This window comes from Ochlerotatus camptorhynchus, unplaced genomic scaffold (assembly GCF_037179485.1).
Source record: "Ochlerotatus camptorhynchus isolate MF236.1 unplaced genomic scaffold, CSIRO-AGI_Acam_v1.1 ptg000274l, whole genome shotgun sequence".
NCBI lineage: Eukaryota > Metazoa > Arthropoda > Insecta > Diptera > Culicidae > Ochlerotatus > Ochlerotatus camptorhynchus.
The window spans coordinates 4,075,243-4,088,723 of record NW_027040763.1 but is presented as its reverse complement, the minus strand read 5'-3'; the positions used below and the strand labels follow the sequence as shown (position 1 = coordinate 4,088,723).

At 37.8% G+C, this 13,481-nt stretch overlaps 5 protein-coding genes and 1 pseudogene across 5 annotated transcripts in view; 3 read left to right on the top strand and 3 right to left on the bottom strand.

Annotated features, from left to right (window-relative positions):
- The window catches only part of LOC135705731 (E3 ubiquitin ligase Rnf121), a 598,717-nt gene that overhangs the window by 329,397 nt on the left and 255,839 nt on the right, over positions 1 to 13,481 (bottom strand). The window lies entirely within an intron of this gene.
- Positions 1,515 to 1,892, bottom strand: LOC135705851 (ejaculatory bulb-specific protein 3-like). Its single transcript, XM_065227703.1, has one exon. It carries the CDS (start codon positions 1,890 to 1,892, stop codon positions 1,515 to 1,517), a length of 378 nt encoding a protein of 125 aa, XP_065083775.1.
- Positions 2,291 to 2,654, top strand: LOC135705852 (ejaculatory bulb-specific protein 3-like; annotated as a pseudogene).
- On the top strand, positions 3,793 to 4,198 carry LOC135705850 (ejaculatory bulb-specific protein 3-like). The gene has a single exon (XM_065227702.1). It carries the CDS (start codon positions 3,842 to 3,844, stop codon positions 4,196 to 4,198), a length of 357 nt encoding a protein of 118 aa, XP_065083774.1. The 5' UTR covers positions 3,793 to 3,841.
- Positions 4,458 to 4,835, bottom strand: LOC135705849 (ejaculatory bulb-specific protein 3-like). Its single transcript, XM_065227701.1, has one exon. The coding sequence runs from the start codon at positions 4,833 to 4,835 to the stop codon at positions 4,458 to 4,460; it is 378 nt and encodes a 125-aa protein (XP_065083773.1).
- Positions 5,239 to 5,616, top strand: LOC135705848 (ejaculatory bulb-specific protein 3-like). The gene has a single exon (XM_065227699.1). The coding sequence runs from the start codon at positions 5,239 to 5,241 to the stop codon at positions 5,614 to 5,616; it is 378 nt and encodes a 125-aa protein (XP_065083771.1).

The window sequence follows — 13,481 nt, the reverse complement described above, 5'->3', positions numbered from 1 at the left end:
CAAATTGTGAGTGTTATGTCTGTTTGTCTGTGCTAACATCTTGTGAAGAAAAATTTGAGGTACATGAATGTTGCAAAAAAAGTGCCTTCAGACATAGCGTGTGACGCGATTGTGCCTGTCTCATACCGATCGTTTGAGAAAATGGAAAAGTTGCCAGTCTTCTTGATATGTTGTCTTCGTTATTAGTCTAGTCAAGTAGAACATGAAATCACATTTGAAATTGCTCTAAAACCCCCAAAATTTAAAATTATTGTTGAAAAACTGATTTAGGGTAAGTGACCACATAACATTATGGTTAACTCATTTTTTAGCAGATTTTTGATTTTAGGATGGGATTGAAAACCAGAAAAGCAGAGCTTTTCAAGAATTTAAACATTTATGGTGGTTTAACTGAAAATCAATGATTTTTTTTTTAATTTAAATATGATTTTTTTTACAAAACCATACAATTTTTTAATCTTTACACAGCTAAACATAAATTTTAACATCACATCACAGTGGATGCACTTCAATCGTGTCAAAAATATGGTTTAATATTACTTGCCAAAAATGACAAAATTGTCATTAATACAAAGCATGAACTGACATTACGCTTATTTTACTGTATTTGTTTATTTTTGCGGACATAAAAATTACATGAGATTTCCGACATGATTTAAGTGCATCCTCTTGGATGTAGTATTAAAATTTATGTTTTGCTGCGTAGGAGGCATTTTTTATTATTAAAAATAAAAACCTCAACGTATTTCAGTAAAATCACCATAAATGTGCTTATATTTGAAAAACTCCTCCTTCCAAAACCAAATTTCAAGATATTTAATGTCTGACTACACTTAGATATATGTTCAAGCAACACAAACGAATTCAATATCCTTTTATTTCAATCTGCCAAATGCTTTAAAAAAGTTGAAATCTAGTTCATTAGAAGAATTTGAGAAAATGAAAAATCGAAAATTGTAAAATAATAAATATTTAAGGGTTTGAACTAAAAAATTAAAAAAAATATATCCAGAATAAGATTTCGTAATATTGGACATTAAAAAAATAAAATTCTAGGGAAATGTGATGGTTACTTTGTTCCAGAAATTTTCAGCTGGTAGCAAGTTTGTCTCTCACTACTGGGACTTATTTTTTATGTAATTTTAGACTGATAGAAAAGTTGCAAATCACTTAGAAGAAAATTCTAGGGTTTCGAAATCTTTTAAATAGATAAATTCTTTAGAAAGCAAACTTCTCTTTTCATGATTTAAACTTTAAACAAACAGTTTCTGAACTTTGAATGAATTCAAGGGATATTAACGTCGACTATAATAACGAAATTATACAGATTTTTGTCAGCCAGATACAGATTAAAAAGATTTTTTATGGTGAAAATTCCGATTGAAATTCTAAAAAATGTGGCAACACTGGTTGTTGCTCGAATCAGACATTTAAGGTGTTTGAAGTTGGATGGTATTGTTTTCCAGCCAGTGCATAGTTATTAAAGTACGTTAACATAATGGCATTAGTCGATCCTACAAAGAGATTTCTGCTTTGGCAGCCAGTTCACGGTAACGTTCGGTCAGCTTGATTTCCGGGTCGTACTTGTTTTTCAGTGAGGTCCACTCTTCCGGACGGTTCTCGATCAACCAAGAGATGACCTTGTTGCCAGTATCACGCTGCTTCTCGGTACACTTGGAACATCCAGTTTCCAGGGCATCGGGGAGGTACTTCTTCAGGTCGGTTCCTTCCGGAGTACATGGCCCAGCATCCATCAGACAGTTGATGTAGTTCTTAAAGAGCCGGTCCGATTTCAGAATTTCCTCCACATCGATGTTATCGTATCTGCTGTTATAGGTGGCTTCCTGGGCAATAGCCACGGCAAATATGGCCAACAGAATAACATACTTCATTCTGCGACTGGGTTGGTATAGATTTACTCAACTTGGTATTTGACGGTGAAGTGCGAGGAACTGCATACGATTCCTTAATATATTTAGGTTGCTAAATTTTAAGATTGATTTAATGTTCAGGAAGTGGAACAATTATCACCAGCCAGCATCACAGTGCATGCTGTTCCAAAAAAACGCAGTGCAGTTCATCGGTATAATTGCAACCCAATTTGCCATCGAAGAAGTAAAGATTTCAAACCTAGACAAACAAAAGGTCATCGTTCACAACTTGCATTTTTGTTCATATATATATATAAATGAGCACCAAATGCATTCGATCATAGTTCAACTTGCAGTGTTCAATCGGTCATATACCAGAGTGCTTGCTGCCAAGCGCGTAAACAATTAACCAATTAAATATGAAATTGTACATCGTGTTCGTCCTACTGGCCGTGGCGGCTGCTCAGGAAGCCACCTACAACAGCAGATACGATAACATTGATGTGGAGGAAATCCTGAAATCCGACCGTCTCTTCAAGAACTACATCAACTGTCTAATGTACGCCGGAAGGAACTGACCTGAAGAAGTATCTCCCGGACGCCCTGGAGACCGGATGTTCCAAGTGTACTGAGAAGCAACGTGATACTGGCAACAAGGTCATCTCTTGGTTGATTGAGAATTGTCCGGAAGAGTGGACCTCACTGAAGAACAAGTACGACCCGGAAAACAAGCTGAGCGAGCGTTACCGTGAACTGGCTGCCAAGGCAGGAATTTCTCTGTAAAATCCACAGATTTGAGATGCCATGAAGCCAATAGTCATGTTAGGGGTTAATAATCCATATAGTGAATAAATATTTATTAGTGTTCAATTATCTCAAATTGATTAATTTTTTCTTGTGCTCAAACAAAATGGTACTGAACATTCTCTGACTAATGAACCTACCACAACTTACAGTTCAATGCCTTTCTCTACTTTCATTCGTATCGTTCTCGGTTGTTTACTTGTAAATTTTGGTCTAAACTCATAGGCGTAGCCAGATGGTAGCGGCTATCCCCCTCCTTAGCTCAGCAACATTAAAGCGTTCGGTCAATATGCCAATGCTGGAGCAATGTAAAAACATTTAGATGAATATATCATAACAACAAAGGCTGGTAAGTAACTGTAGTAACTGGAGCACCTAGGTTAAAATGAAATATAATTTATTTTGAATTTGGAACAAATAAAGAGCTAAAAAAAACCGTTCGGTCAAATGGCGTTCGGCCTACTGGAATTCAGCCAAATCCTCCATAGTAAACAAAATCACCCTCCCCTAGCTCTAAACTTGGTTACGCCCTTGTCTTAGCTGCCACACCGATTGTGGCATGGGATGTCAAATTTGATCATCTAGTTACTAGATTTAAATTTAGCGTAATATGCCTACGTAATTCATGAATCAATAAGCCCCACTTCTCAGGCACTTCACGAGACAGTACTCCTAGTTCTATTTTGGATGACGTCAATATCAATTCGGCAACCCAGTATTTTTTTGTAGCAATTATCCGCTCAAGCATGCATGGTTCATCAACACGCCTAAACATTATTCTATTTGGATCCAATTGACTCGAGTTACAAGCTAGGCTAATAAGTGGGCTGGAATGGCAATTGGTTATCTCTTTCAATCTCTGTTTCTTGATTCCTACCTACTTCCATTTTCGAGATCACGAAAACATTCAAGCGCAAAAGATGATCGACCGTCGTTCCTATATGATGAGTAGATAGGTCATGATCTAGTGTTTACGTCACGCATAATTGGTTACATAAATTACGCAGTTAAAACATGGTGTAAAAATATAAACATGATCCCAAGAAGAACAGAAAGAGGAAGAAATTGGTAACATTTTTCATATAAAAAGCGAAAACTAGCTGTAAAGAACACAGTTTCAATTTTACAACATCCCAGTTCCGTTCTTCAATCAGCTCCAGTCCAAGATGAAATCCTTCGTCGTTATTCTGATGGCACTGATCGTCGCCGTTGCCGCCCAAAATGCAATCGACAAGTACACCACCAAGTTCGATAGTATCGATTTGGACGAGATCCTCAAGTCGGATCGCCTCTTCCATAACTACTTCAAGTGCCTTATCGGCGAAGGTCGCTGCACCCCGGAAGGAGTTGAGTTGAAGCGTCGCCTGCCGGAGGCTCTGGAGACGGCCTGCACCAAGTGTAGCGAAAAGCAACAGGAAGCCAGCAAGAGAGCCATTAAGTATCTGATGGAGATGCGCCCGGAGGAGTGGAAGGTGCTGAAGGCTCTTTATGACCCTGACAACAAATATGAGAAGGAAAATTAAGCTACAGGTGAATAAATAGTGATGGTCCAAAGAGGGAGGGGAGTGGAAGGATACAATCGAAAAGTTTTGCTGGTCAAAAGTTTCGTATGTGTGCCAGAATAAAGTATTTGTTGCAAATTTGAGCGAATGGCCTATCAATCTTTGAAAGAAAATCTCACGATTTTGTACATATATATTTATTGAGCATTTCAATTTTGGTTAAACTATCATGGCTGTTGATTCCCGTTGAATTCCTTCTAATTGTCACTATCTCATTATCTCACAGAGCAATTCCTACCTTGGCAGCCAGCTCAGGGTAGCGCTCGGTCAGCTTGTTTTCCGGGTCGTATTTGTTCTTCAGGGAGGTCCACTCTTCCGGACGGTTCTCGATCAACCAAGAGATGACCTTGTTGCCAGTATCACGTTGCTTCTCAGTACATTTGGTACATCCGGTCTCCAGGGCATCGGGGAGGTACCTCTTCAGGTCGGTTCCTTCCGGAGTGCATGGACCAGCGTCCATTAGACAGTTGAAGTAGTTCTTGAAGAGACGGTCGGATTTCAAGATTTCCTCCACATCAATGTTATCGTATCTGCTGTTGTAGGTGTCTTCCTGAGCAGCGGCCATGGACAGCAGGGCGAGCACGATGTACAGTTTCATTTTAAATTGGATAATAGTTTGCACAATTAGGCTCGGCAACTCTGGGATGCAATCGATTGAACACTGTAAATCGAACTATGTTCAAATGCATTTGGAGCTCATTTATATATATATATGAAGAAAAATGCAAGTTGTGAACGATGACGTTTTGTTTGTCTAGGTTTGAAATCTATACTTCTTCGATGGCAAGTCGGTTTGCAATTATATCGATGCACTTGAGTACAGCGTGTTTTTTTAGATCAGCATGCACTGTGGTGCTGGCTGTTGATATATTTTACACTTCCTGAACATTAAATCAATCTTCAAATTTCGCAACTTATAAATACTGAGCGTTTGCATGCAGTTCATCACAGTTCACTACCAAGTACCAAGTTGAGTAAATCTAAGCAAACCCAATAGAAACATGAAATTCCTCATTTTGCTTGGCATTCTGGCTGTGGCTGCCGCCCAAGAAGCCACCTATAACAGCAGATACGACAACATCGATGTGGAAGAAATCTTGAAATCCGACCGTCTCTTCAAAAACTACTTCAACTGTCTGATAGACGCTGGTCCATGTAGTCCGGAAGGAACTGACTTGAAGAAGTATCTCCCCGACGCCCTGGAGACCGGCTGTTCCAAGTGTACCGAGAAGCAGCGTGATACGGGCAACAAGGTCATCTCTTGGTTGATCGAGAACCGTCCGGAAGAGTGGACCTCGCTGAAGAACAAGTACGACCCGGACAACAAGCTAACCAACCGCTACCCTGAACTGGCTGCCAAGGCGGGAATTTCCCTGTAGAACTATGAGAATGCAATCATCGTATGCCATTTTTTCTTTTTTCCATATTATGTTTGTCAGTGACTGTAACCCAAGAAGTAAATAAATCTTTGTCTAGCAATCAGCTTTGAAACACTTATGCAAAACTGTGATGGCATTTTTTCCATAATGCATATTTTTGTATAAAAAATTCACGATATGATTTTTAGACGCAATGCAGTTGGGGAAACAAACTATGTTCGAAAAATAAGTTATCAACAAAAACACAAAATTATTTTAAAAACCTTCCGGTGAGCACATTACAGAATCTGTTCATGTCGCGAAACATTGCAAATTCTAAAATTGAATATTAAATATTTCAAAGAACAAATCTCGGATGTGTTAAAAAGCATTAATCTCAAAAACTAATGATATTGCGACTCCATATCGGTTAGCATTTTCACGGTTGTTAGTTTTGTTGTGATATAGCTTGACCCATATATTATCAGAGCCATGTTAAAGATTTAAATCGAACCTGGCTCTTCCCTGAAGTTATTGGAACTGCCTGAAAGATCTTTGAACTTCAATAAAGTTTTGTAGTTTTCTTTGTTCTTCTCAGTACTTTTTCAAATTCCCTTACTTTTCCTGAAGTATTGAATTGAAGTTTTCGAAACTTCCTTGAACTTTATGGAACGTTTCCATCAAATCTCTAAAGTTCCTTGAGCTTCTCTGGGTATTCGTTAAATTTTCGTTCCTTCATGAAGTTCCCTAAATATCCAAAAAGTTCTCTCAAGTTCTCCAACGTTCCAGCAACTTTACTGATATTCGTAGAACTTCGTTGATGAGCTCTTTATTTCTCTGAAATATTTGGAGCATTCCTGAAATTTTAGAAATTTATCATAATTGTTCGAAGCAAAGGGCCTGGGTTCAATTCCAGTTGGCGCCGCCGAGATTTCTGAGGCATAAAATCTCTGATCACGCCTTCTTTCGGAAGGGAAGTAAAGCCGTTGGTACCAGGTCCACGAGTTGATGGGTCAATAGGTAGGGTCCAGGTGTGGCAGCTGCCTCCCTGACGTCGGTAGCATTGTTACTCAGTACGGAAAACAAGATCGATGGAAAACACAATCAAAGGAAAAAAAAAAATACTATAAAAGTCCTGTGAAAAACTGTGTCAAAAACATATTGAAAGGGTCTAACGGTACGATGGCAGGTCATTCAAGAGCAAATTTTCATTACGTCGAAAGTAGCAAAGGTAAACAAAGTTGAGCAATCATTGTCAATCGATGCTCCTGCTATTACACTATATACTGTCCGAATATAGGATCACATCCCATTTTTAAATTTATTTACCAGTCAAATTACTTTTTGACGTAATCACCTTCCGATCAAAATATTTTTCGATGTTACTTCAGTCACCCGATTTCTATGGAGAGGCCGTTTGTCTTGAATAACAGCGCAGAGAAACCCGTGAAAGTGTACGTTCATCGTTTCGCTTTCTCATTATTAAAGTGAATAAATAGAACTGTTTGTTGCTAAGATGATTTCGGTGGTCCTAAAATGATGCGGCCCGTAAGAAAACGTGATTGATAATTCTCCCGAATATCCTGGTACATACACTTTGACTTAAGTAACATTAGGGGGCCACCAAACGACGTATAATAACTTTTGACTCAAAAATCACTATTTTTAGCATGAAAGCTAGCGATCTGCTTTGTATGATTAAAACCATGCTTAATATGTTAAACATTGCTGTCACTATGAGATTATATGTGTTTATTTGGAAATAGGAATAACTTTTCGGCCATCAAAACAAAACTTTATTTTTCTCGGATCGGTGCGAATGATTCTTTCGACATAGTGAAAATTAGCTCTTGAATTAAAGTACGTTTGTTGCTGTAATTAATTATTGAAAGTATTGGAGTTAATGTAATTAAATTATATGGAGTGTAATTAAAATTAAAATATGTTCTTAAAAGTAATTAAAAGTAATTAAAAAAAAATATCAACACTTGCAGTAAAAGTAATTATTGGTATGATTAATTGCAATTAGTGTTAAAAAAGTTTGTGTCTTTCGTCTAACGGTCTATAAGAACTCAAAACTTTCGAAAAAATTTCGTAACGTTCCGAAAGTGCCAATTTTTTTTCAGTTGTTCATGGAAAGCTCTCAGAACTTTTCTGAAGTTTCTGTAAGTTCTATTGAAGTATCTGTAAGTTTCTTGAAGTTAATAGAACTGTAGTAAAATTTTCTAATTTGAATGAAAATTCATGAAATTTTTCGGTAGTTCATGAAACTGAAATTCTTGAAACCTTCCCTTAAATATTTTTATGCTTCCCCAAAGCGCCGAACTTTCCTGTAGCTCCCGGATCTTCTTTGAAGTTTCTGTAACCGCTCTGAATGTTTCCAATTTTTTTCCGAAAGCTCTTGGCACATCTCTGAAGATTTCGAAATTGCTCTAGAGAGTTCTGAACTTTCCTGATTTGTTCTATGTAGACTTCACTTGATTTCACAGGTCTTCTATGAAGTTCTTGCAATTTTCCAAAAATAGCACTGTCCTAAAGTTCTCTTATATGTGGACCGCTTATGTAAAAAAAAATCCTAGAAAATCCAACCAAATTAATCAATACACATATTTTGTTTTTAATTCGGCGAAATATTTTTCAAGCGCCTAGTGAAAATCATTGCTGCATTATTTCATCAATATCACGTGACAGCTGACGTGCTACATTTCTCGATTCTCACTGACGAAACCCCTATTGGCGTTGACGGCACCGCCGAAAAATCGTCTCTTTTAGCAAAGATTGACAGTTTCTTATGGGAATTTTCAGTGGAGTGAAAGGATAGTACGAAGTCCGCCATGTTTCACGCACAGTCTGACGTTTGCTTATGGATTTTACCACTGGAGTAAAGAGCTACAGAGCGAGCTACAGAGTCGCCGTCAACGCCAATTGAAATGCTGACCGACACAATATGACGACGATTCTCACGAAGGGAAGTAAAGCCGTTGGTCCCCGGTTCATGAGTTGATGGGTCGATAGGTAAGGTCCAGGTGTAGGAGCTGCCTCCCTGGCGTCGGTAGCATTGGTGCTCAGCACGGAAAACAAGATCGACGGAAAAATAATCAAAGAAAAAAAAAAAAAAAAAGACAATATGACGACGTGCGTTGCTTTGATTCGTTAATACACTTTGACAGACAAAGTAGTGCGGCAAATTGTGTTGTTACAGGTTGAGATTGTCACAAACTGTTATTTATCTTTATTGAGCAACATGTTTTTCCTCATCGTTTCGGTTGTCGTTTTGTTATGCTTAGTCGATATCTAACGACGAAAACAGTGGTTCCGGAGTCGAGGTGAAACACAAGCTAGTATTTATCCTTGCTGCATCACGGCATGGATGTCACGTTCTCAGAATCAATGCTCAGTATGAACTCAACGAGGAATATTAAAATAAAAAAGAAGACCGTGATCCTGATAAATACAATGATAACTAAAAAATAACCATCTGCACTATTTCTTACAAAAGCCCGACAATACCCGTCTTTTTTTTTAGACTATCGTTTACTACACACTTAGATTTTTTTGCCGAGGTGGGCACTACCGAGCAGCTCGGCATTTAATTTTGCAGGATCTCAATGAAAAACTTACCGAGATTCAGCTAACAAACGGGAATTTTGCCGAGATCTCAGCTAACAAACATAAATTTTGGTGACTCTCGGCAAGTTTTTCACTGTGATCCTGCAAATTAAAATGCCGAGCTGCCCGGTGGTGCCCATCTCGGTAAAAATCTAAGTGTGTATGACAAAGCAACATAGTTGGCGAATCTTTTCATGTTATTTAATACGTCGTATGGACTTTGCTAATGTGGGAACTCTTTATTATTTTTAGAATTATTATAATGCTTCTATTCTCATTACTCAATTAATGTTGTTTGCCGAATCTCAGCAATTTTTACCGAGATTGGCTCAGCCGAGCTCCTGGCAGACATATTTTGCCGAGATCTCAGCAAAAGTGACGTTTGGTTGGTGAGTTTTGGATAAAATTATGCTGAATCTCGGCAAACAAACGTCATGTTTGCTGAGATCTCAGTAAAATTGAATGCTGAGCACCCGGCTGTGCAAATATTGGTGGAAAAATTGACGAGCTGGCGGAAAACGAAACTATTGGTGTTTTGAATCAGTTCCAGTTTGTTTTTGCAGCCTGGCTAGAGATGATAATCGCACTGACAATTCTAGATAGAGCTGGAATTAGGGCGTAACAGCTTTTGTAAACAATGACTTCTATCGATGATTTCTAGGAACTCAAGGCACGCCCACGCAGACGAATACAACCATCGGATAGGGGAAGTCTTTCCCTACGCGATGTGGATGTTGGTTTGCGTGGGCGAGCCTTGAATTTCTACACACTTAGTTTTTTCTACCGAGCTCGGCTGTGCAAATCTCGGCAAAATAAGTTTCACGGAGATCTCAACAAAAGTGACATTTCAGGCATAACATTTGATAACGGCACAAAAGCATTTGTAAACAAACTTTCTAAGGCCCCTTTACACGCGAACCAAAGTACGCCCACGCCAACCAAAACATCATCGGATAGGGGCAACTATCACCTTTCCGAAAGTTGTATTGGTTTGCGTGTAAAGGGCCTAAGAAAGTTTGTTTACAAATGCTTTTGTGCCGTTATCAAATGTTATGCCTGATTTGATAGCTGAGTCTCGGATAATACTTAGCTGAATCTCAACAAACAAATGAAATGTTTGCTGAGATCTCAGTAAAACTTATTTTGCCGAGATTTGCACAGCCGAGCTCGGTAGAAAAAACTAAGCGTGTAGGAATCATCGATAGAAGCAGTGGCGTCACGTGAGAAAATTCACTAGTTGTGCACCTATTTTATTTATATTTTGTCTGTAATAGTAGAAGCCAATTTTGATGCATAATAAAAAAATGGGATACAAATCTTTCGACGGGGGTACCTGCATAAAAATAAACGAAATGATGATGGGAAACAGTTTTGCTTACTCTTGCATAGAAACATTGATTTTCTTTTTAAGTCTCATGTTTATGATATTTGTCATCGTTACTCACCTTCTGGCAAACGGTCTTTTCAGGAGGTCATCAACAATATCCTGTTCCATGATTCCTATTTAATTTTGCACTATGTTATGAACAATATTCCATCAATGCTCTGAGGCTACTGAATGAAATGCAGACATGGTAGCAGAGCTGCCAGGTGGTTTTATAAAAAATCTGTATCCACTCTATTAAAAAATCTGTATTTTCTGTATTGACGATTTTTTTCTTAATTAATCATGTTTTGTTGTTTTACAAATACAGTGCATACAAAATAACCATAAAAAGTGCTTAAACACCTATTCGGGCTATCGTACTAACCATACGGGATATAATTGCGCCATTTGTGATATCGTCCGTACTTATTTATAAGAGTGATATGAAGCCGTTTGAAAATGTATGGAGATTTTAGTTTCTATTCATTATCTTCCTGATAAGCAGTTTTAAATGCAAAAAAGTGCACGAGTTCATTACTATTTGATGTTTTTAATATAGATGAATACAATTAATTACATCATTTGTGTGGTAGTTACACCGAAAAGTCGAGAGATGTCGCCCCGCCAGTGCTGTTAAAATCATTTTTGCAGTATGGAGAATATCAGAAAAACCGCAATTTCTTACGAAATACATTTTCAATGCAAGTAAAATGTTTACGAGTACTTGTATTTGTACCATTTTAATGTGCTCGGGCACTTTTCTTGTATTTAACATACATGCTTATATTGAAAATATTCAATTAATACTGTAAATCCCCATACAATCTCAAATCGTTTACTACCAGCTCCATATGCATCCGAAAGCGGTTGGTCCTCTGGTTGTGAATGCTGTCAAAAACACCATAACATGATTAATTCAGTGCCAACATTTCAAAGGGGCGTAATTGCTTTTGTAAACAAAGGCTTTAACCGTCGATTTCTCGCAAATAAAAGCTCACTCCTCCAAATTAACAATGCTAGCTAGAAGAGGAAACATTCCTCTACCTGTTGGTGCAATCAATTTTCATAAATGAGCTTTTATTTGCGAGAAATCAACGGCTAAAGCCATTGTTTACAAATGCAATTACGCCCCTTTGAAATGTTGGCACTGAATTGTCGATGGAAATTTGATAGGTTCCCGAGCAGAGGGTGAGAACAAAATGAAAACAAGAACTATGCTGTTTTCATTATTCCTGATAACTCAAATTGATTTCATTTTGATGGAGTTGATGGCTAACAGAACAAAAATGAGAGCTTAAAGATATGCGAAGAATATCAAAATTATAACATATATTGATATTAGTGAGAACTGCTTGATAACTTATTTTGATATAGATTTTTTTTTCTCAAGCATTTTATAAAAATCTGTATAAATCTGTATTGTAATTTAAAAATCTGTGATAAATCTGTATTCTGTATCGGGTCTGTATTAAGATTAAAAAATCTGTATAATACAGATAAATCTGTATAAATGGCAGCGCTGCATGGTAGTGAGAAAATTCAAAAATTTAAAAATTCGATGTGTGCGTGTAGGTAGGTATACAACGAATGACGGCTCTCCAAGATTCAATCAATTCAGAGAGAAACTCAAATGTGACGTAGCCTATACGTGCCAATTTATTCTCTTCTCTTTAAACTGTGCAAAGATAGAAGTGCACAAAATAAACACTAACACAGCGGCAATTATGCTTACGGGACTTCAATACATATACAACTGATCTGGTTGTAAATACGAGCGTTTCTGGTGCACAAGCATAAGTGCTCAGACTGGGAGAACTTAGCATGCGGTGGCTTTGGTAGAACGAAGGCATATTTTCCTTGCTTGTTTTGTGTCGCACATTCGCCATAGAAGCCCAAAAAGAGTGTTGTCTGCACGCAATGAGGTACAGAGAGAGGTGGCGCAGATCGTGAAATAGGGTTGTATTAGTAAACCAAAAAATCAACGTAAACGCAAGTAGTGACGTCACTACTTGCGTGTACTTGCGTGTATCGTACAGTGGTTGTGTGAGTGATTGCTTCACCTCGGTAATCCAGCTCATTGGTCTGCACGTGGTAAAATCCCAGCGTGCCCGTACGTGAAAACAAGATCGCTATGCCTCGCTTCTGTTTTACGTACATTTCTTTCAGTGGTGGGTAAAACGGAGGTTGAGCAGCGATGTGGTAAACAATTCAGCTACTATCCAGTGATGTGGTGGATAATTCAGTTACTATCCATATGAAACCAATAAATAGGGCGGACAAAAATGGTTTTAATTGAGTATTAAATTTTTGCCTCTTAATTTTTATGAAATATAAATTTTACTTTTTGAAAATTTGAGACTGTGCAGTGCACGAGGTGCACATATGGACGAGACGCCACTGGATAGAAGTCATTGTTTACAAAAGCTGTTAGGCCCTAATTCCAGCTCTATCTAGAAAAAATATTTATTTATTAGCTCCGTTTTGCACGGGTTGGAACTGGTTCCAACCTGGATGATAAGCAAATTCGCTATAAGTATCCCAACAAACATTGAATGTTTAATAAGAGCTTATTCAGGCAAAAATAAGCTTCTTCAGCTAAAAAATAGATTATTCAGCTGTTAATCAGCTCAAATTGTTTGTTGGGATGTATGTGTTTGACACATAAAACCGGTAAATTTCGCTTTCAAAGAGTCGCAATCAGCGATTTTATAATTAGTGAGCGTTCACTTCGAGCTAGTTAGGTATTTCATGCTGCTTCTGACAGCACTCACCACCAGAGGGTGGGCATGCTTTAAGGTTCAATTTACTTTGATACATTTTTTAAAAATCCAAAAGCAGTTTTTTTCTACGCATTTTTTTAGATTGCAAAAAGCTCGCGTCATTTTGTGTAAAATATCAAAAAGAATCGAAT

Bases quoted from the DNA above. Each gene is read 5' to 3' on its own strand.
- LOC135705851 (XM_065227703.1), bottom strand. From the start codon at position 1,892: ATGAAGTATGTTATTCTGTTGGCCATATTTGCCGTGGCTATTGCCCAG.
- LOC135705850 (XM_065227702.1), top strand. From the start codon at position 3,842: ATGAAATCCTTCGTCGTTATTCTGATGGCACTGATCGTCGCCGTTGCC.
- LOC135705849 (XM_065227701.1), bottom strand. From the start codon at position 4,835: ATGAAACTGTACATCGTGCTCGCCCTGCTGTCCATGGCCGCTGCTCAG.
- LOC135705848 (XM_065227699.1), top strand. From the start codon at position 5,239: ATGAAATTCCTCATTTTGCTTGGCATTCTGGCTGTGGCTGCCGCCCAA.